Raw genomic sequence first — 21,385 nt, 5'->3', positions numbered from 1 at the left:
AAAGCAAACCCTAAACATATGTTGCCCATCCAGGTGGTCCCATATCTTCTCTCCTTCTCTTTTGACTATTAGACTTTTTGTTTCTCTCTCTCTCTCTTTGCTACCCGACAATAGCAAGTTTCTCCCTCTTTTTTTTTGGGGTCAAATTCTCCTTCTATTGGCTACATCTTCTATTATCTTGGGTGAGCAATTTGGCAACAACATCTTCTCCTCTCCTTTTGTCAACAACAAATATTATTCTCATTCTCTCCTTTGCTATATATCTTTAATTATAGTTTTAATTTAAAATTGAGTATTCGAGTTTAATTAGGGATGAATTATAATTTTGGGATTTTGTTGAAATTAATTAGGGTCTTGATTAGGGATGAATTATTCTAACCCTTTGATTTGAGATTTTGTTAAAATTGAGTATTCTAAGGTTTAATTATGGATGAATTATAATTTTTGGTTTGGTATTGTTGAGATGGTATTATGAGAACTTGTTTGAATTTTTGTTAGTATGTTTGATTAAAATTCTTTCTACATATTATTCATATGCTATCTTTTATTATGTCGGATCACAATTGGAATCTCATTAAGAAAAAGAATGGTGGGTCATCATTTAGTACATTGCCTTATAGCACTTCTTTATCTACTCCAATATGTGATGAGAAAAATCTTCCAAAGTCTCCCATTATCGAGCCTCCAGTTGAAAGAGTTGAATATCAAAGAGTCAATGATGATCATGATTTTAATATCAATTATTTTGAGTGTGATATAGGATTACATCGTCTAATATGCAAATATCCAATGAATAAACAAGATAATGTGCGAAATAAGGCTCATTATGTCTCCCATGACTAGGTGTATCTTTTCATGTTTATTAATGAAATTCACTCGTACCTTCAAATTTAGTATGTTAGTTTTGCCCAATCAGCTTTTGAATCCTGAAATTGCCATCTATAGAGGTTTAAACTTGATATCACAAATTTCCAGGTCAATGCCTTCTTCATTGGGATTGACTGTTTCAGGATGTGATTGACTGCTGTAACGACAAATGGCTCCTCAAGTTGCCAAGTAGCGTCGTAGTCAAAAACAATAAATGGTACACACAGTAAGCTCCAGCACACCATCAACACCCGATAATTGCTCTCTCACTGATCTTATCACCAGGTACTCTTATATGTGGTACTAGCTATTATGCTTGTCAACCAACCCAACAAGTACCAGACATCGAGAGAGCCACCGAGCCATCGAACCATCGAGAGAGCCATTTGAAATGGGAATTGTAGAAGAAGCTCACAACGTGCGGGTCCTGGGCTCAGGCAAGCAGGTCATAGTCCTAGCCCACGGCTTCGGCACCGACCAGTCGGTCTGGAAGCACCTCGTCCCCCACCTCATCGACGACTACAGAGTCATCATGTACGACAACATGGGCGCCGGAACGACAAACCCCGAATACTTCGACTTCGAACGCTACGCCACCCTCGAGGGCTACGCCTACGACCTCCTCGCCATTCTCGAGGAGCTTCGGGTCGGGTCTTGCATCTTCGTCGGCCACTCTGTCTCCGGCATGGTCGGCGCCATCGCCGCCATCACCCGCCCCGACCTCTTCACGAAGCTCGTCATGATCGGCGCCTCCCCTAGGTAAGATCCGCAACCATTAATTTTGTTGCGGGAAACACTGTTCTGCTGGGTAGCGTTGGGCGAAGTGGATCCATCAATCTAATTAATTAAATAATTAAGTCAATTATTAGATAATTAACCTACAGTTCCACAAAACCCAATTTCTTAATCGAAAGATGCATGACGATTTGCTGGGAGTGGATCCATCAATCTGATTAACAAATTAACCTAAAACCCCACAAACCCAATTACTTAAACCTTTGGATTAATATATTACTTAAAATGATCTTCCTCAATCATTTTTATTTTATTTTATTCCACCTCCAAAACCCAATTAACCAATTTATTAATCAAAACCAAACAATCTTTCATTCAGGTATCTCAACGACGTGGACTACTACGGCGGGTTCGAGCAGGAAGATCTGGAGCAGCTGTTCGATGCGATCCGATCCAACTACAAGGCGTGGTGCTCTGGTTTCGCACCCATGGCGGTCGGCGGGGACTTGGACTCGGTGGCGGTCCAGGAGTTCAGCCGGACCCTCTTCAACATGCGCCCAGACATTGCCCTAAGCGTCGCCCAAACCATCTTCCAGAGCGACACGAGACAAATTCTCCATCTGATCACAGTGCCCTGCCACATTTTGCAGAGCGTAAAAGACCTCGCTGTCCCTGTCGTCGTCACAGAGTATCTGCACCAGAATCTGGGCGGCGAGTCAATCGTGGAGGTCATGTCATCGGACGGTCATCTTCCGCAGCTGAGCTCGCCGGATATTGTTATACCGGTGATGCTCCGGCACATTAGATACGATATTGCGGCGTAATTGTAGTAAAAAATAATTATGATAATAATAATGTAGGTGGTGGGGGTGATTAGTTTTTTTTTTGGTTTGTTTTTGTTGATGTTGTTTTTGGTGGTGGGTGTGGCTAGATTGGGGGCCATTTGTTAGCTTTGGGACGATAGGTTTTTGTTGAGGTAAATGATAGCCTTATAATATTTTTATACTATATCACCTCTTTAATAGAGATGGAGCTCACCAATACAATTGGGTCATCTTTATTAGAGAGAGTACATAATGTGATATAAAAATGTGGTAAGTTTAGTATTTTCCTTTTTATTGTGTGGTCTTTGTTGGTTGTCGTGTTCAAAAGTCGTGGATGGTGTGTGATGCTGTTGATCACATGGACCACGTCATGTGAAGGAAAGGGAGTTATTGTGACACGTCGCGCTTTTCTAGTATGAAAGCTTGGATTCAAGTTGTTTATATCAATTATAATCAAGCTTTTATTATTTAGAAATGCTGCAAGACATGGAAAATTTCTTAAAATCAGTCCACTCGATCTTGTGCGAAGATTTTCATGGTGTGAACATGCGTATCGTAACAATCATCGTTACTTTAAATACGATCAAACTTTGCAAATCATGGTGTGAATGTGTGTATTGTTTCCGTTCCTTCAAATAAGTTAAAACTTGCAAATTCGGACTCTGTGTCCACTTCTTGCATTCGACTTCTTGCATTCGAGTTCGAGAGTTCGATTCAAAACATATATTGATAATGGCAGGCTAGCCCGTCATGAAATCCTAAAAAATCACAGCAATAAACAAAATTCAGCCCAAAAATCACAACATTAGTATGCAAATTCCAGCGTAAAGAAGAGTACTAGATAGAGTTGTGTTACCATTTGGAATTTGGAAAAGTAATCAATTGCTTAACAAGAAGCTGCATACACAATAGTTATCAAACGCAGTGACGTTGCAACTGTTTTTTTAAAAGAAAACAACCTTTTTTGTGTTTTTTTCTTCTTTCTAAAACATGGGAGAAAAGTGTTGTTTCATTTTATTTTGGGCTAGACTAGAGGGTTGGGCTGGGCATTTATATATATATATATATTTTAATTCTTCCTCTGGTCTGTCTGGACCGTTGTTTTGGAGTGTAACATGCAACTCAGTTACATTGAATTATAAGAAGTTCAAGCTTATTATTGAGAACATACATGCCTACGTGTTTACTTATGCTTTCATTGCTATTTAGTATATTTAGTTGGAATTGAATTCGAACGGGCCGGGCTCGTGGGTATGCCCGTACCCCCGGCTCGGGCCAATCTAAGCGACTCGATGTGCCATCTTTAACTGAGCCCGATTCATACTTGCGTACTGTGCTTAGCCCGATTGAGGCCGGTCCAGCCCGTTGTACACCAATTTACTTTGACAAAATGTCAAATAAAGTACTAAAGCTCAACCAACCAATCATGTCAAATAGTGGAACACGTGTGACCCGCACGTATGAACACATACAAGACATCCATTGACTCACAGCCATTCCTCTCCTCGCTGCCCCCTTCTCAGTTTTCAACTTTACCTTTTTTCCCCTATTCCCATTTTACCCCTATCCCTCTTTAATCCCCACCACTTTCCTCTTGCTAGAGCCGTTGAAGCAAAGAAAGGAACAAACACGAACACAGACCGCGCCTTCCCGATCCATCCGACTCAACTCGCTCCGGTAACTCAGAATGGCCGCAGCTGTCTCCGAGAGAGCGGAGCTCGCCAAGCTCTGCAGCTCACGCAACTGGTCCAAGGCCATCCGAGTCCTCGACTTGCTCCTCTCCCAGTCTTCTTCTATCCAAGACATCTGGTCCGTACACTCTCTATCTCACTCGCGCAATATCTCATTCAATTCCCGCTGATCTTCAATTTCTTAATCGAATTCGATTCTGATCGATTTTGTGGCTCTCAATGTTGGTGTTGCAGCAACAGAGCCTTCTGTTACAGCCAATTGGAGCTACACAAGCACGTGATTAAGGACTGCGATAGGGCGCTTCAGCTTGACCCCGCGCTTCTTCAGGCTTACATCCTCAAAGGTTTTTCTTCGATCATTTTATCGAATTTGAACTATTATTTGACTTGGAAGAATTTATTTCGTTTTTCTTGGATATTTTGGATCATTTGAGTAGTTAGGTGATAATGATAGCTCAATTATGAAAATGTTAAGCTCCTCGTAATTAGCTGATAATGAAACGTGATGCGCAGTTAATTAGACATTTCGGACAGATTTTATGTAGTCTTAATTTTTATTTTAGGTGTACGGCAAATGTGAATAAGTGACTGGTAGTCGAGGCTGAGTGATAATCCCATAGAATTCGTGAGCAAGATATTAGAGAAGAGGTTCATTGTTTAGATGAGTTGCAGTGTGGTTTGTATCGGCCCTTGTATATTGGAGATTTTTTTTTCCGTAATCTAAAAGTTACTTATCAATTATTTAATGAACGTTCTGTGGAAAACTTTTAAAGGGGATGTACACTTATTGAGGAATTTGATAATATATTTACATTTTTTTTTTGGGGATGGAATAGTATATCTTCTTTGCTATGAGGAAGTAATAAATACTGAAATGGCACAGTACTGATTGAGCTAAAAATTCATTTTGTTGAAATCATATTGCTCTTTCAGATATATGCACAATTGTGCACTCTCAGGGAGCACTTATTTGACACTTTCTATGATTCGATGTCTTAAATTTTTTAAATACTTGTATACAATGAATCATTACATGAAGTACTGTTGGAGCTCCGCCATTCTTGTGATCTTAGACTTGATCTTTGTCCTCTAGGTTGTGCATTATCTGCTTTGGGAAGGAAAGAGGATGCTCTTTTGGTTTTGGAGCAAGGCTATGAACATGCCTTGCGTCAGTCTGCAGATCTGAAGCAGTTGCTAGAACTGGAAGACCTTGTAAGAACTGCAAAAGAAGAGAGAAGTATTGAATGTGAGAATCATGCAAAACAGTCGGCATCATCTATGCTCGCATCTGAATCAAGATCACATGTTAATGGGAAGTCAAGTGAGACTCATGAGAATCACAGTAAATTGAGTGATCAATCTGAATTATGCAGTGAATCAACAGTTACCTCTGAGGTCCATAGCAAGTCTAATGGTAATTTGGACGTACCCAATGGAATAGGTGATAAAGCTGCGGCGAGTAAGAAGTTTGATAGCCAAATGAATGGGAATCATGATATTCATGATAAATTGGGTTATAACTCTGAATCATGCAATGACTTAAGTGATACATGCAGTAAATTACCAATGATTTGTAGCAAATCAAGTGATTTGACTGAAACTCCTCCCACACCCCCAAAGTTAAGTAGTAAATCTGATATACGCCATGAAATTAGTGATGACTCCAAGAGAAATAAAAAGTTCTGCGTTGCTAGACTTTCAAAGTCCAAGTCAATAAGTGTGGATTTTCGATTATCAAGAGGTATAGCGGAGGTATGTTATAATTCCTTTATTTGGTAATTGTCTTTCTGTTTGAGCACAGTTATTGTTTCTGTTGAATTGCCAGTGTTTTAAACCTTATATTCTCTTCAACGTGTGATGTACCGTTTTTACAGGTTAATGAAGGGAAGTATGCTCATGCCATATCTATATTTGATCAGGTAAGTTTCAGTCCATGTGAGTCCTGAAAAATTTCTGGCGATTGAAATTTTCCTTCCCATCGTTATTTTTCCTTGTGTTTCTTTCATTCTCATTTTTATTATTTTCCTCTTTTCATTTCTGGTTTGTCGATGGGTAACAACATGTCTAGAGGGTTGTAGTTTTATGGGGCCATTAGCAAGTTTTATGAGCATTTGCATTGTTTTATAATTATATGCACAGATATTGAAAGAGGATCCTAACTATCCAGAGGCACTGATAGGGAGAGGGACAGCCTATGCATTCCAACGAGAACTTGAGGCTGCAATAGCTGATTTTACTAAGGTATTTGATGAACTAATATTTTGACAGAAGAATAAAAATAGTTTGGCTCTACATGCGAGTAGTTGATCTATTTATATTTTTCAGGCCATGGAATCAAATCCATCAGCGTGTGAGGCATGGAAACGGAGAGGGCAAGCACGAGCTGCTCTGGGAGAATTTGTTGAGGTGTTATTGCTACCTTAATTTTTTCATGTAAATGTATTCTCTGTAAATTAAAGTAATGAATATTTGGTCGTGGTTTTACACTGTTCCTCCAACTTAATTATTGGTAAAAGAAGTTATTGTTACTTGTTATGACACAAGAACTAACATGTACATGCATATATTAATCTCTTGTGATCCAGGCCATTGAAGATCTGTCGAAGGCATTGGAGTTTGAGCCAAATTCAGCTGATATTTTACACGAAAGGGGTAACTAGCTCCAACCCAATCATTATATTTCAGCATTCAGGTTCAAATGCTCAAATGCCTTCGTTTTTTCAGATAAAAAGATATTGTTTTAGAGTGTGTATCTGCATCTATTTACAGATTGTCAGGCTTAGGTGCTGTTAAGATGTTAAAACAGATGTATGTGAACAATTTTCAAGAGAGATCAATAGCTGTAGAAGCTTGACATTGTATTATTTAGACTGCAATGTTTCTTCAATTATATTCATTGAAGGTTTATCATGTAAGCTTGACATGTGATATAATCACATGTATTAGGAAACCTTTTGGATATATTTTTATTAATAGCCCTAAACGACAACTTCTGTCAATAGACAGGTAAAAACAGTGGCATTGTAATTTTTGCAGGAATTGCCAATTTCAAGTTCAAGGACTTTTACAATGCCGTTGAAGACCTAACTGCATGTGTGAAACTTGATAAGGATAACACATCTGCATACACATACTTGGTGAGTCTTCAAGATTTGTGTTTCTATTGATTCTGTTATCTGGTATTTGTTCTTGCAGCTTACCCTGGAATAATCTTGCACTATTGAGTATTGACTGAACCGATATTGGCTTCCCTAGGGTTTGGCATTATCCTCAATTGGTGAATATAAAAAAGCTGAGGAGGCACATTTGAAAGCAATTCAACTGGATCAGAATTTCCTTGAGGCATGGGTGCAGCTAACCCAGGTATCCATGAGCAAATACTTTGTTTACCAAGGCCAGATGAATTTCCATCATTGTTCATGCCTAGTTCATTATTTTGCATATCCTTAATAAGAATGGCAACATCACTAGTGAAAACCAGAATCTCATGGAATCAATATGGGATATTATCTCTGTTAAACGGCATAGGTATTAGTAATAATGTAATACATTAGAATCTGAGGATAGGCTCATAACTAAAACTTGGTAGCAGTTTATTAGTTCACTCTTAACTGCTCATATAGAGTGAATATGACTTGCCATTTTGGTTGATACAAATCAAGTGTTTTATAACAAGTGTTGCTCTTCTGGCATGTGGGTTGTTGCAGTTCTATCAAGATATGGCTAACCATACCAGGGCTTTAGCATGTCTGCAGCGAGCTCTACAAATTGATGGGAGGTGAGCATTTTGTGTCTGAACTAAGGCATCCATGTTTCTAAAGTTTTGTTGATCCTGATATAACTCAGGCAGAGTGCTAACGCTGGAGATATACTTGTTTGTCTAAATTTGAAAGGTTTGCCAAAGCATATCATTTGCGTGGTCTGCTGCTCCATGGGATGGGAGAACACCGGTAGGTTCTACCAAATCCTATCTTTGGAATGAATTGTTTACTATAAACACTAACCAGTATCTACTCTTGAAATGTTTGCATGATCTTGTAAAGCATAAATTATTTGGGATATTACTCTGTCTCTGATTATATGGTAGATGTAGTGTAATGTGATGGATTGTTGTCATCATCAGTTGCAAACAACGATATGTTGTATTTCGTATAACAATCCACTTAAAGTGGAATTAGGCACCACAGCAGTCCACGGGCACAATAGCGTACTAGGGATAATGACTTTTGGTCATATTCATAGATGAAAAAGTTGCCAATGTCCCTTGTGGTATCTGTTAGTGAATGTAGCATTGTGCTATTATTTTTTAATAAAGACACTAGGCGGTGTAATTAATTGCTGGGTTCTATATTGCAGCAAGGCTATTAAGGATTTGTCAACTGGGTTGAGCATTGAGAATACCAATATTGAGTGTTTGTATTTGCGGGCATCCTGCTACCATGCTCTTGGAGAATATGGGCACGCGGTATTAGAAGTTGTTTCTTTGGTTTGTTTGGAATATCAGCTGCATGTTTAATCATATTTCACTTATACATTGGTCACAGGTCAAGGACTACGATGCTGTGCTGGATTTGGAGCTAGACTCGATGGAGAAGTTTGTGTTGCAATGCCTTGCTTTTTATCAGGTTTAATTTGATCTGGAATAGCATGGCTTATTTCATATTGATATTCTTGCACTTATAAGCACCATGCAAGTGCTGATGTGCAGGAACTCATAGTGTAGTGTGCACTTTGTAACTCTTAATGTGCAGTTCCATCTTTTAGCATATATCTTTAATGCACCTCGGGCACTTTTCTTCTTCATTTTTTTTCTTCAGATATATCGAATGAAACATTCCCTTCTTTGAGTAAAAGACCATGCTCGACAAATCACAACAATTACCTTGCTTATATGTCAAACTTTGAATTTGTTATTTTGTTTTGTTTACAGAAAGAGATTGCTCTGTACACAGCATCAAAAATCAACAGTGAATTTTGCTGGTTTGATATTGATGGAGACATTGATTCACTTTTTAAGGTGATATATTTTGAAGATTATTTTGGTCTTGATTTCCAGTTCATTGTTATAAATTTTCAGCTAATTTCTGTCATATCATCTCAGTATCAGTATGTGCATGTTTGGCATGATTATACCTAAGTATAATACAAAAGGCAATGTGTATGAAATGTCATTTAAGAAAGATAAAGTTAAAAAAGGTAGCTATTCCGCTGCCTAGTCCTTTCAACAATTAATTGTGAAGCTGAAGAAGCTGAAATGTCAAATATCCAAAATCATATTTGTTCAATTAAAAAGTGGCCAAAGCCAACCATGTTTAGTTATTTCAAAAGGGGAACTCTAACTTTAACTTTGAATTCATGGCGGATCCTCATGAAGAATCTGCACACACTTGCACACCCAAACCAATGTGGGGCATTGGAAAACCACATTTTTTTTTCTGGCTATAAAATCCAACCATTGTACCCCAAACAGAGGCTACAACATAGCCTCTTATAAATAAGAGCATGTAAGGGGAACATTTAACAAATTTGCTCCAAATTCTCTTACTTTCTGTTTATTGTGTTTTCAATATCTAATATTCAGGAGTACTGGTGCAAAAGGTTGCACCCCAAGAATGTATGCGAAAAGGTCTATCGGCAACCTCCCCTGCGTGAATCTTTGAAGAAGGGCAAGCTTCGAAAGCAAGTTTTTACAGTTACAAAGCAGAAGACTGCTCTTCTAGAAGCTGCTGATTGCATTGGAAGGAAAATCCAATATGATTGTCCTGGCTTCTTACCGAATAGGCGTCAGGTGATTTTGATATCAAGAATAACTTTGAAGTTAATGCAATTCATTGTTGTCACTTCTTAGTTGCATTTCTTTCCTATTTTCCCATTTATGTTTTCAACTTTTTATCTTATTTGAGGTTTATTGTAATTAGACATATTGCCTTGAGGATAAGTTGCACCTCTCTTGTTTTTATTTAGATTTGAACAATCTAGATCAAATAGATTCAATTGAAGCTGCAGATGTTGCAATCATTCGAGGCCCATGATATTTCACCCATCTCATATTTTTAAGCTAAAATGGTATATGATCTGTTAAACAAAATTACTCAGTAAGGATTTCCAAAACACTTAACCTGAGGTGAACATCAAGAAGGTTCCACCTTTAACTGATCATTTTATCCGCATCATTGCACAAAAATTGATGGGATAAAAGTGATCAGGCTTGATGCATAGTATGAGACTTAACTTTTCAATTTGAACCAATTTTAATATGAGAACGATACTTTACTTTTCTATTTGAGCCAAGTTTTAAAAAATGAGCTAATATCTGCTCTCTACCATAAAAACTATTAATTTTGACTCAGTGTGTATGTGTAGACAACCATACTTTTCTACAGAAGAAAACAATTCGACTTTTTTTTTTGCAATGGTAATTATTACTTAGAGTTATACGTCGTAGCATTTAGCATTCTTCTGTTGACTCATTTGGAGCATTCAACTCTACATCCATATAACTTGATGTATTTCCATGTTTCTCTAGTTTTCCTTGCCCTGAAGAGCTTTGAATTAACCAACCATTATTTTTTATTTATTAATTTGTTGATATTCTATGTCTACCAGCATCGTATGGCAGGATTGGCTGTTATTGAAGTTGCACAAAAGGTTTCAAAAGCTTGGCGTTCCTTCCAAGCAGAATGGAAGTATTCTAATAAAGGCACATCGTCGAAGTATGGTAAGAGAGGCCGGAGAAGGGAAAGAGTCAATTTGCCTAGCCAGAATAGAGGTGGTGCTGGTTGTAGTACAAGTAGCTCTTCAGAGACCTCCACTTCATATGGCATTACAGAAGCTAATTCATCCGCACGCTCTATGATGTCATGGCATGATGTTTATTCAGTAGCTGTCAAATGGCGGCAGATTTCAGAACCGTGTGACCCTGTTGTGTGGATTAACAAGCTAAGGTATTCCATTTTATTTTTAATTTATAAATCATTTCCATGCTCAATAGCCACATAACATCGTGTTTGGATTGAGTTTCGCTCTGATTTTCATTTGAATGGTTAAATAAGATAGTCAAATATTTTCCTATGCTGTTTTCTAATGTGAACATGGATTTCTACTCAACTCAGTGAAGAGTTTAATGCTGGATTTGGGTCTCATACACCATTGATCCTTGGACAAGCAAAAGTTGTTCGCTACTTCCCAAATTTTGAAAGGTGAAGGTCTATAATGCTTCCATTTAGTATGGAACTGTTTAAACAATGCTCTGTCCCCCCCTTGACTGCTCATCACTTGTCAATGTGGCAGAACATTAGATGTTGCAAAAACTGTCATGAAGGAAAGGTCATATGTGTATAATAAGGTTGATAACCTTATTGATCTATCCAGGGATGGGAAATTGAAAGATGTGAGTTCACCAATCCTTTATTTTTACTCTTGAAAATCTTATTTTATTACTTGAAGACAATCCCTTTCCTATATTATATTGTCACTTTTAATCTTTATTTTTTTGTTTGCTTTTCTTTTGCATGTATAACTCTCGTTGAACAATTATTTCTTTCATATGTAAATAATTGTTTCACTCACATAATTATATTCATGCAGATTTTGGAAGCAAAATCTTGTGCTGATTTACACAGAGCGGTTGGTGAGGACTTCTGGTTGTCTACTCGGTGCAATAGTACTGCCTTTGAGGGGTAACAATGCATATCTTTTTAAAATTGATTTCCTTGCATTTTAATTGCATGTCATGCCTAGTTCTGATTGTTCCTGCTTGTTACAGGAAATATCTTGAAGGGACGCGGATTACCCTAGTAAAAACGTAGTCTTTTGCACCTTGGCTTGCAACATTCTCTTTTTCCTTTTTCATTTTCTAATTTTTATTTTATTTTCCCCATCTGATTTAGTCCTTTTTATTTTCTTAATTCTGGATGCATTAAATGATTTATCCAGGGGGGAGAACAGATATGATTTTGCAATCAGAACACCTTGTACACCTTCAAGGTGGGACGAATTTGATGCAGAAATGGCAAAGGCATGGGAAGTATGTTACCCTACACCCATCTATGCGAGCCAACAATTTTTTATTGTAATTTTTTCCATACTCTATTTTGTTTAATAGATGCCGGTAATCTAACATGGGTCGAGCCCTTGAGTCGCTTTCTTGGATCCTTGATATAAGCAATACATGATATATTTGTATTGGAAGAACAAATATCACAATATAAGAGATGAGAAGCGCTTCTAGTACCTTTACCTTTCCTTAGTTTTGTATGTGTAGAATCTTCCCAAGCATTGTGGTTTAGCTAATCCTCACCTATGAAAAGAGATAATTCACTAAAAAACTTAATAAGGAAAAGATGCGAATGCTTGACATTCAATCTGAACCCTAACCTGAGCCATGAAACAAAACATGCTCCAAAGTGTTATTCCACTCTCCCACATATCGCTACAAACCTTGTGAACTCTCATTTCACTGTACCCAAAACTGATGCCTTCTAAGAGTTATTCAAGATCCTTCTTGGATAATGCCCTAGTAATCCCTAGTTCCTGATAAAATACTTTTTTCATTGCCCATACCTGATAAACTACTTGACACAATTGGTACTTGAGTTATACCTACCATACATTTGGCCACCATGTACTGCTTAAGCAGAACCTTAGGATGCAATCAACATTTGTTTTTCTTTAATGGCGAGTCTTCTGGATCTGGATAGACGGGACCTTTAGGCTGGTGCTAGCGCGAAAACCTTTTGACTAGAGGCGCTAACAAGTAGATTTGTTTATACTATTGTTTGTCTTTCATTCAGTGTGTCAGCAATCCTTTGTGGTATTTTTTTATAAAATAATTCTTTGGTTGAATAAATTGCTAATGTTTGCATATATGGACTATGGATTGGCAGGCTATATGCAATGCTTATTGCGGTGAAAATTATTGGTCTACTGACTCCAGTGTGCTTGAAAATGTGAGAGATGCAATTTTAAGGATGACGTATTACTGGTATAACATTTGACCTTGATGCATGGATACGGCATGTTTGTCATTCACAAAATATATAGTTCTAAATAAGGAGTATATTTATACATATTTGCTTTTTCAGGTACAATTTTATGCCGCTTTCGAGAGGCTCTGCAGTTGTTGGGTTTGTGGTTATGCTGGGATTACTTCTTGCTGCTAATATGGAGTTCACAGGAAGTATCCCACAAGGTTTACAGGTGGATTGGGACGCCATTCTGAACTTTGATCCAAACTCTTTCGTGGACTCAACGAAGAGTTGGTTGTATCCATCTCTGAAGGCAACAACATCCTGGAAAGATTATCCTGATGTGGGATTGATTCTAGCCACAACAGGTTCAGTTGTTGCTGCTCTAAGCACATGCAACGATGGATCTTCTAAAAGTCCTGAAGAGGTGAGTTCACTACGTCACACATAATTTATACGCATGATATGCCTGCTGCGAGAGTTGAAGCTGCCGTGTCAGTGTACGCATCGTCGTATTAGGCATTGTACCAAATCTTGCATTTCTTATAAATAAGTTTGAATTGTTATCAGCTATGAAGACTTAGCAATGACAGTGTGTTAATTTGGCACTTTTAATGTTATTTTGATCACCTAAGAATTTTGTGCTGACTTTCTGAAATTGACGTTGCGTTTTTTCCTGTTTATGCAGAGCTGAGTCAATTTGAGGCAAGATATCTGCAAATCTTACACCGGCTTATACCAATGTAAACATGTATGCATGCTGTATGTGTATTTGTTGTACAGTTTTCTAGAATAATGAAATTGTAGTTTTTTAAATAATTTTTTTCCCCTTTATTTGTTGTACGTTAATTCATCACAATAAATTTGGAATCCATGTTTTTAATTTGCAGTGGATAGTTGTCATTTTGACATTGTCATATCTTTTTTTTCCTTTTTTTTTAATTCAAAAAAAGTTGGGAATATTTATTGGTTAAACCTTAGTTAATTAGAATGTGCTATCAGAGTCAAAATTTCTCAAATTCATGTGAATCTCATATATTTCCAATACATATTGACAGTTGTATTTTCATCACTCGGTATTTAAACTGTGGTTTTTGTTTTTTAGGTTGGTGCTTGTAGTAGTACTATTAGTAATATTACTTGCATGAAAATGAATTTCAGTTTATCCTCTAGTTGTACCGAGATTTGATTATGAATATTTTTTGGTCCTGTTTTTGCAAACATACATCAAATTTATTTTGGTGTTTCTAAACGTTGAACCAAACGGACCTAGAATAATGAAGCCGAGATGGAATAAGATGCCATATAATTATGTTCAATTCAATCAAAGATGTTTTTGCATATCTAACTAAAGATATACACTAATCTGACGGATAATTGTGAAGCAATACAATCATTTATCTTTTGCTAACGTAAGAGCGCATTGACAATCAGGTAAGGTAAGATCCCATATACACCAAATCTGATACGGGTTAGGAAGGACTTTCTGTTACTAGAAGGTTTTATAATGGTTAATTATTTGGTAAAGTGTAAGAAAGTAGTTTCTAATCTAATCTGAAAAGTTCGAGGAAAAGAAAAGAGAGGTTGATATCGACATTTTTTTGTTTGGTCAAGCCGAATATGTCCAAGAGACCACTATATGACATTGGCAACCAACCCCATTAACTTAATAAAGATTTGTTAAGATAATAATAATAAAGCAACTAATGCAGGATCTAAACAACTCGCGTGATCGTTCATGTGACAGTATCCCATCAATTGATGTAAAAGTAGATGAGATAATGCAATCCATGTCATTAAAAAAAAAGGGAAAAAAAAAGAGGGAAAAAGTCATATAATATAATAGTAAATAATACCTATGAAAATGCTGCTATTTGAGAGCTTTTTATAATTCGGATTTTGACAAACAAGCACAAACAAAATTTGTCAAAGCAACAATCCCCAAAAAGGTTTTCCCCCCTCCTAAATTTGAGTTCATGCCCAAAAGATCAAGGGCTTCATGGTCAAAAAGCATGGTACCCACTACTGCCAGTGTGTCCAGAAGCAGTTAGAGAATATCTGTTTTTTTCCACAGTTGCATGGTACCCATGGACACCAGGTGTTCTCATGAATATGGAGAAGCCAGAGTTTAAAGTCACATAGAGCTGGGTTTATTGATATCTCGTCTTCTTACACCTCCTAATTTTGGTGTACATAGAAATTTGATAAGGCCTCTCTTCCCTTACCCAATTTTCAACCTTCCAACCCTTTCTGTGACATTTACACCCTTTTCTCTTCTTCTTTCCCTTTCTAGCTTTCTCCATCTTTTTTCGGCAAACGTTTCGTCTACAACGGTAGGCCTACCTGTAAAAGAAATGAATATTTATGAGGGCTTAGCTAAAAATTAAAGAGGTGGTTATTGATGGTTATTGACTGATACTGGGTATCAATCTACAGTATATGATACATTGTCGATATTATCAAATATCAGCGTTGAAGTAGATAACGTCAAGTAGTATTTGTGGGTATTACTAGATATCAACATTGAACTAGATACGGTAGAGTGATACATTGTCGATATTACCAAATATCGACATTGAATTAGATATTGTAAAGTGATACTAAATATCAACAACGGAGCAATTACTGTAGATTGGTATCGGCTTTCCCAAATAAGAAAACAATGATAACATGTATCAATTAATGTAGATTGGTATTCGGCTTTCCCGAAATAGAAAAGAGTAATGTTAGCAAGCAAAGATTAATAGAATGTGCTTAATTAAGAGACTCACTGTCGCCATGAGATTCCAATAACTCTTCATGGTTGTTAAAACTCCTGGACTTTGCAGGAGCAAATAACCAAGTTTTATTCATCTGCTTGTTAATCATACGTGCCGCGTAGCTTGGGATTTCTGCCCTTTCGGTTTGGCCGGACTTCATACGGCCATGAACAAATGTTACGCAGTCAATCAAGCTCTCTTTTGCCAACCCTTTCATGTCATAAGCCTGTGATCTTCTCCACAGGCTCTTACCATGAGGGCTCACTGCACTGGATAAGCACAGAGCTCTGGTTGTGTCACTGATGACAGCCTCTGGGCTCCTCAGCAGCAAGTAACACTGAGCTCTGTTGCTATGGAGCACAAGCCTGTCTTTTCTCATCTTTAATGGGCACATATGCAAGGCTTCTGTGTACTCCATCACAGCCTTTTCTATGTTCCCTGACCAAAAGTTTAGATTTCCTTGTTGTTTCAGCTGTCTCACCATTGATTTTCTCTCTCTGATTTCTTGTTCAGACATTAACTTCTCCCTCCTTTTTCTGTCAACCTTCAAATCCCATGTCTCCTTCAAAGCTCTCTCAACTTTCTTCCTCTGGAATTTCAAGTCCCCATACTTTATTTTATGGTAATCTTGTAAGAGAGCCTGTGTGATTGTGTCTCCAACTTTTGGTCTTCCTCCAATACTTTTAAGCTCAACCAGATCAACAAGAAACACAACTGAAACCTCCATGGTTTTGTGTCTGGTTTCCGGGTCTTTGAGGAGTAGCAGAAGACAATCAATGGCCATCAGCTGCCAATCATCTGAGGACCTTGAGAGGTTGCAGAGTGCCTTTATGACTTCTTGTAAATTTGCTACACTTTGTCTTCCAATTTTGGTTTGACAAAGTGATCTCAACAGCCTAATCACAGCAGGTGAATTCGGGTTTGCTAAACCACCCCACATTCCACACAATTCAACCAAGAATTCTCTCTTGCAGATTAAATTCAGAGACTTTTCTTTGCATGCAAAGCAGTTGAGAAGATTGAGAGACCAGCACTGAAGCTGGCTAGCCCATTCCTCTGCCTTTCTGTCCTCAATTTCCAACCCTCCAAGCCCTCTTGTAACCAAATCGCAATGGTACTTCAATCTTTTTGAAGGTCCCAAGCCAACAAACTTATCAAACACCTCTTTGAGGCAGGTCATGGATATCTCCATGGCTAATTCAACAATCTCCACTTCATTTACACCAATGGCTTCTTCAAAGATCTTTTCATGGCTTGCTATATGAGCAAGAGCCCGAACCGCCACTCGTTGCTCCACCCAGGTGATCTTACCTCTCATCAGCTCAATTAATGAAAAAACCACCCCTGATTCTACAGCCTTCTCTGCAAATTGAACCTTGTTCATGGTGTAAGAGCCAATAGTATGGGCAGCATAGTAGGGAATATAGATGTTCTGGTCACTTAGCAGCCACTTTTCGTCATTAATGCCTTTGTGAATAAGCTTTGCCATGCATTCAAAGATTCCAAGAGATGGGAATTCAGGGTCATTAGGCTGCATCATGGCTATGTTCCAGAGGCTGCTTAGTGCAAGGACATGTTCTTGGTCATTCCTGAGAGGCAAATCTTGGAAGGCTTTGATGATTCTAGCTTTTCTGAGAGAGGGGTCTGGCTCATTCATGGTGCAGAAGAAACAAGAAGGTTTATTGCATACTGACTCTGTGTTCTTGGTGGTTTTCTTCTGGAATTTTGATTTCATGATTTTGTTTGAGAGAGTTAGGAGTTTAAATAGGTTTTTGGGTGTATACAATTGGCATCTCAAGAAGAAAACTTAGTTTGGTTGAGTTCTGGAATTGCAGAAATGAACTTAGATGAACATGGCAAGACTATGAGAGCAAAGAGTGCAAAAGGTTTACTGTAAATGAAGTAAGAGGTGGGGTAGAGAGGAAGTAGACATCTCTACGTACTCTACAACAACTGGTCCACATCATTGCTTCTGACATCAGATCCAAACACCATGAGTTTTGAAAATTTATATTAGATGTTCCGCGCACTCTTAATTTGTCATTCTACACTCTTTCTCGAGTCTTCTAGTCTGTCATCCTACACTCTTTCGCTAAAATAACAAAATATCAATTTTTGAGAGTGTAGAATGACAAACTAGGAGTGTGAATAACAATTCCCCATATTTTCAATTTAAAACCAAATAAGGAGAAGAGGATGATGACTAACAGTTCCATTCTCCGGAACCACCTGCACACTGATCATTGATTGGCCAGGAGTACTTTGCCCTTTTGATCCAAAGTCACGTTTTCTCAAAAGGGGTGTTTTTGGATGGCATGCCTCCTCCTCTTTCATATTCTGAATTTTCTCAGCATCTTATCTGAAGCTGTAATTAATTGGGCAGCTGCATGTTAAGCACTGAGAGATTAGCTCAACCAAGTGTCTCTTACCAAATGGAGACAAAGTACCATGATCCCAATTAAGGATTATCTGTATAATGAACCAAATAATTTGAAATTCAAAAAAAGAAAAAAAGGCACAGCAGTGGACTAGCTAGCCACCATATTATGATTCTGCATAAAGGTTACCCTAAAACCAAAAGGGTTGCTCCTGCCATGATATACCCCATCTGCTTCTATATCTATAACTTCAAAGTCAAGCAAGCAACTTTGGTCCCCTCCATAACAAGCCAATCAACAATGGCTATTAGAATTTTATTATATATATACTGCTCTGCAGATGTGCAGGCTTTTTGAGCTTTGGATGTATACAAGTCAGCTGAACTCAAAAAAGCAGAGTGGAAGTCACCAAATATAATGCTGCAAGTACAACTGGGTTGGTCTCAAGAAAATGCGGCTATATATATATATAATTATGCAAAATCTAACAATAAGCATTAGCTAGATAGCATAGATTAGCACTTGTGCTAACTGGGTTTAATAATGCATATTCTGCCAATGACAAAGTGCGCATTCTGAATGCCTTTTACATTGATTATATATTTATACAGTCATGATTTATGGTTGTTTATAGTTCAAAGTTCAAACTTGTTGATATTTATTTGCATCGAGATTCAGGATGCATGCATGTCCTACAGTCCTAGTACTTTAGTTTGGCGTTATTCCACGAGCACCACACATTGTAGATCCATGGGCTGCTAGTGGGAAGATAGTGTGACATATTTTCCGGTGAAAAGCTTGCCAAATTATAAGGAATATATTCAAACACAGTTGTTAAACAATTGCCTGCGCATGCATCTACTTTCTCCAGCATGAATAGGAGATATTGCTTGATATGCGACCGACGTGGTGGAACTTCTCCCTACAAAACCAACTTGTAAGGGAAAAATGGCCGAAACAAGTGAATTTCATTAATAAACAGATATTGACTTTAAAACAAAGAATTTTGAAGTAAAACCCATTAATATACTAAAAGGCTTATTAACAACTTAATAAACAAAAATTGACAACCAAACCCTTTAATACACGAACTAAATAACACAGCCCATTAACACAACAAACTCATAACCCAACCCATTAATAGGCATCAGCCCATGACAGACATAAGATGAACCCAAAAAAAAAAAAAAAAAAAAACCCAGACTCGCAACAGACATAAGATAAAAGCTGAGACAGAGGTAGAAAACAGATTTCCACCTTGCCTATACAATATCATCTACAGAGAGGCAGAAAGAGAGAGAGAGAGAGGACGAGGCAGCAAATTTTCTGGTATCATAGAAAAAAAAATTGGGTTACTTCGATTCCCTTTTTTATTCTTGAAGCTGCCCTGCCTCTCTATGGACAAAGTCACAAAGAGTAACAAGGAGAGGAGAATATGTCGTTGATTGTCTAGACAGCTAGAGATATGGTATTTTTGCTGGGCTAAAAACTGGCTAGATCCGCCCCTTCAATGGCTCGACATTTGATGCTCGTACATAATACTCATCACCTTAACAAAACAGCAGATCCAAAAGAAGAACTGGGCTTCTAGAAGGTGGGCCTTGGGCTCTAGAAAGTCTCTACAAAGTTGTTGATACGTACTGGGAATTTAATCTGTACACCCAATTAGATTTCTAATGAATTCTACATTTACTCACTACACTCCAGAATATTTAAAGTTAAAAACGTAACTAATCCTTAAACTAATTATAAAACCTAACAGACAATCTCATGGTGGTTGCTTATGAATATTAATCTGGGATCGATTCCAAGTTCCAACTCATAGCCCCCCGCGAACTTCTTTTTGGATTTAAGTTGACGGACAATTTTGTCACGTAGAATTGTTGGGTATTCGGATGATGGATGGATTTAACCCAACAAATTAGGCCTCTTGGGAAACTCTCTTTAAAGTTTATTCTTAAATCATTTCGGACGATGAAATTTGAATTTGGAATCTCTTTTAATATTGGAATAAAAGTAAAACTAGATTACGAGCAAGTTCATCACTTTATCTGAATTTTATGTTTTTTATTTTATATATAAGCGATATTGAGAGAGGCAAAATCAAACTTAGGATATCGAGTGTAAGGGTAAATACTTTTAACTACTTGAGCTACAAGTTATTGTACTTTATAATGAATTTACCATGTTTTTCTGAAAGAGTTTTTCTGACTAAGAAATTTGAGTTTTGAGGTGGTTGCCTTGTTAAGAAGAAATGCATTAATCATATCTCGTTGTTTGAAATCTCAAATATCATACGTAATTATTTCAAATGCATTGTATCTAACCCCCAACTAATTATTCAAACAAAAATAGAAACCAATCTAATCTCACATTTTTCTTCTCATAATGACCGTACTGATATTATTTATGTCAATTGAAGAACTCCTCATGTACCGCCAAAGATTTACTATTATAGAAAATCAAATGTTGTTTCGATTCCGTTTGACCAAAAATTACAAACCAATCAGAGACTTATGCGTACTTGTGGTTTTGGCTTAGCATTTGAACTACCGAACATGCATATATCATCAAACTATGTATGGAAATCGAATGTGTTCCAAGTTCTCCAGCTCACGCCTCATTGTCTTCCATGTCATGTCAAAGCATAGTAACAAAACCAGCTCATCCTATTTGCTATTGTTATTATTAACCCCAAAAAAAATAAAAAAAACAAGGGAAAAGAATCCTTCTTGGTACAGCCGAGCCTACAAGCAAAAATATGCGTTACAAAAGCACGGACAGGCAACATTTCGCGGGACCCACAAATTTGGCGGTGCTACGATAATCCATCTAAACTTACCAAATCACACGCAATTATTGCCACGAGGCCTCATGTGGCCGCCGGTTATTGGTTTGTCAAACTGGCAAATGACCCCACCTTTAAACAATCCAGCTGTATAAAAAAACCCACTTGTTCTATTAAAACTAAAATATAAAAACCTTATTAAACAAGGAATTATAGTTTGATTTATCTGTAAAGAATCCACCAACTGTAGTGGTTTGGAGCAATTTCTTTTCCTGAGAAATGTTCTGGGTTTGAGTTTGCTTCTCTCATTAAAGGTTCTGAATTCAAGTTTTAGCATTCGTATAATGCATATGAGTTTAGTATATTATCACCTTTCT

The 21,385-nt window shown here is 37.5% G+C and overlaps 3 protein-coding genes across 3 annotated transcripts; 2 read left to right on the top strand and 1 right to left on the bottom strand.

The window, feature by feature from the left end:
• Nucleotides 1-1,168: 1,168 nt before the first annotated feature.
• KAI2 (alpha/beta-Hydrolases superfamily protein) lies at nt 1,169-2,720 on the top strand. Its single transcript, XM_088253979.1, has 2 exons — nt 1,169-1,626; nt 1,982-2,720. The coding sequence occupies exons 1-2, from the start codon at nt 1,259-1,261 to the stop codon at nt 2,424-2,426; spliced, it is 813 nt and encodes a 270-aa protein (XP_088110105.1). The 5' UTR covers nt 1,169-1,258; the 3' UTR covers nt 2,427-2,720.
• Nucleotides 2,721-3,929: 1,209 nt separating this feature from the next.
• Nucleotides 3,930-13,994, top strand: SRFR1 (Tetratricopeptide repeat (TPR)-like superfamily protein). Its single transcript, XM_088255129.1, has 24 exons — nt 3,930-4,235; nt 4,352-4,461; nt 5,211-5,869; nt 5,992-6,036; nt 6,257-6,358; nt 6,443-6,523; nt 6,703-6,769; nt 7,154-7,254; nt 7,373-7,480; nt 7,825-7,895; nt 8,011-8,067; nt 8,474-8,582; nt 8,662-8,742; nt 9,048-9,134; nt 9,699-9,905; nt 10,724-11,061; nt 11,230-11,316; nt 11,408-11,507; nt 11,705-11,796; nt 11,883-11,921; nt 12,053-12,143; nt 13,003-13,100; nt 13,201-13,510; nt 13,772-13,994. The coding sequence occupies exons 1-24, from the start codon at nt 4,114-4,116 to the stop codon at nt 13,775-13,777; spliced, it is 3,168 nt and encodes a 1,055-aa protein (XP_088111255.1). The 5' UTR covers nt 3,930-4,113; the 3' UTR covers nt 13,778-13,994.
• A 961-nt stretch (nt 13,995-14,955) lies between these two features.
• Nucleotides 14,956-17,826, bottom strand: LOC110753063 (uncharacterized). Its single transcript, XM_021953873.2, has 2 exons — nt 15,855-17,826; nt 14,956-15,426 (listed from the first exon to the last, which is right to left on the bottom strand). Exons 1-2 carry the CDS (start codon nt 17,575-17,577, stop codon nt 15,305-15,307), a joined length of 1,845 nt encoding a protein of 614 aa, XP_021809565.1. The 5' UTR covers nt 17,578-17,826; the 3' UTR covers nt 14,956-15,304.
• Between the last annotated feature and the right edge of the window lie 3,559 nt (nt 17,827-21,385).

Source organism: Prunus avium, chromosome 6 (genome assembly GCF_965620075.1).
Source record: "Prunus avium chromosome 6, drPruAviu1.hap1.1, whole genome shotgun sequence".
Classification (NCBI taxonomy): Eukaryota; Viridiplantae; Streptophyta; class Magnoliopsida; order Rosales; family Rosaceae; genus Prunus; species Prunus avium.
The sequence above is the reverse complement of the archived record's forward strand: the minus strand, read 5'-3'. Positions and strand labels throughout refer to the sequence as shown.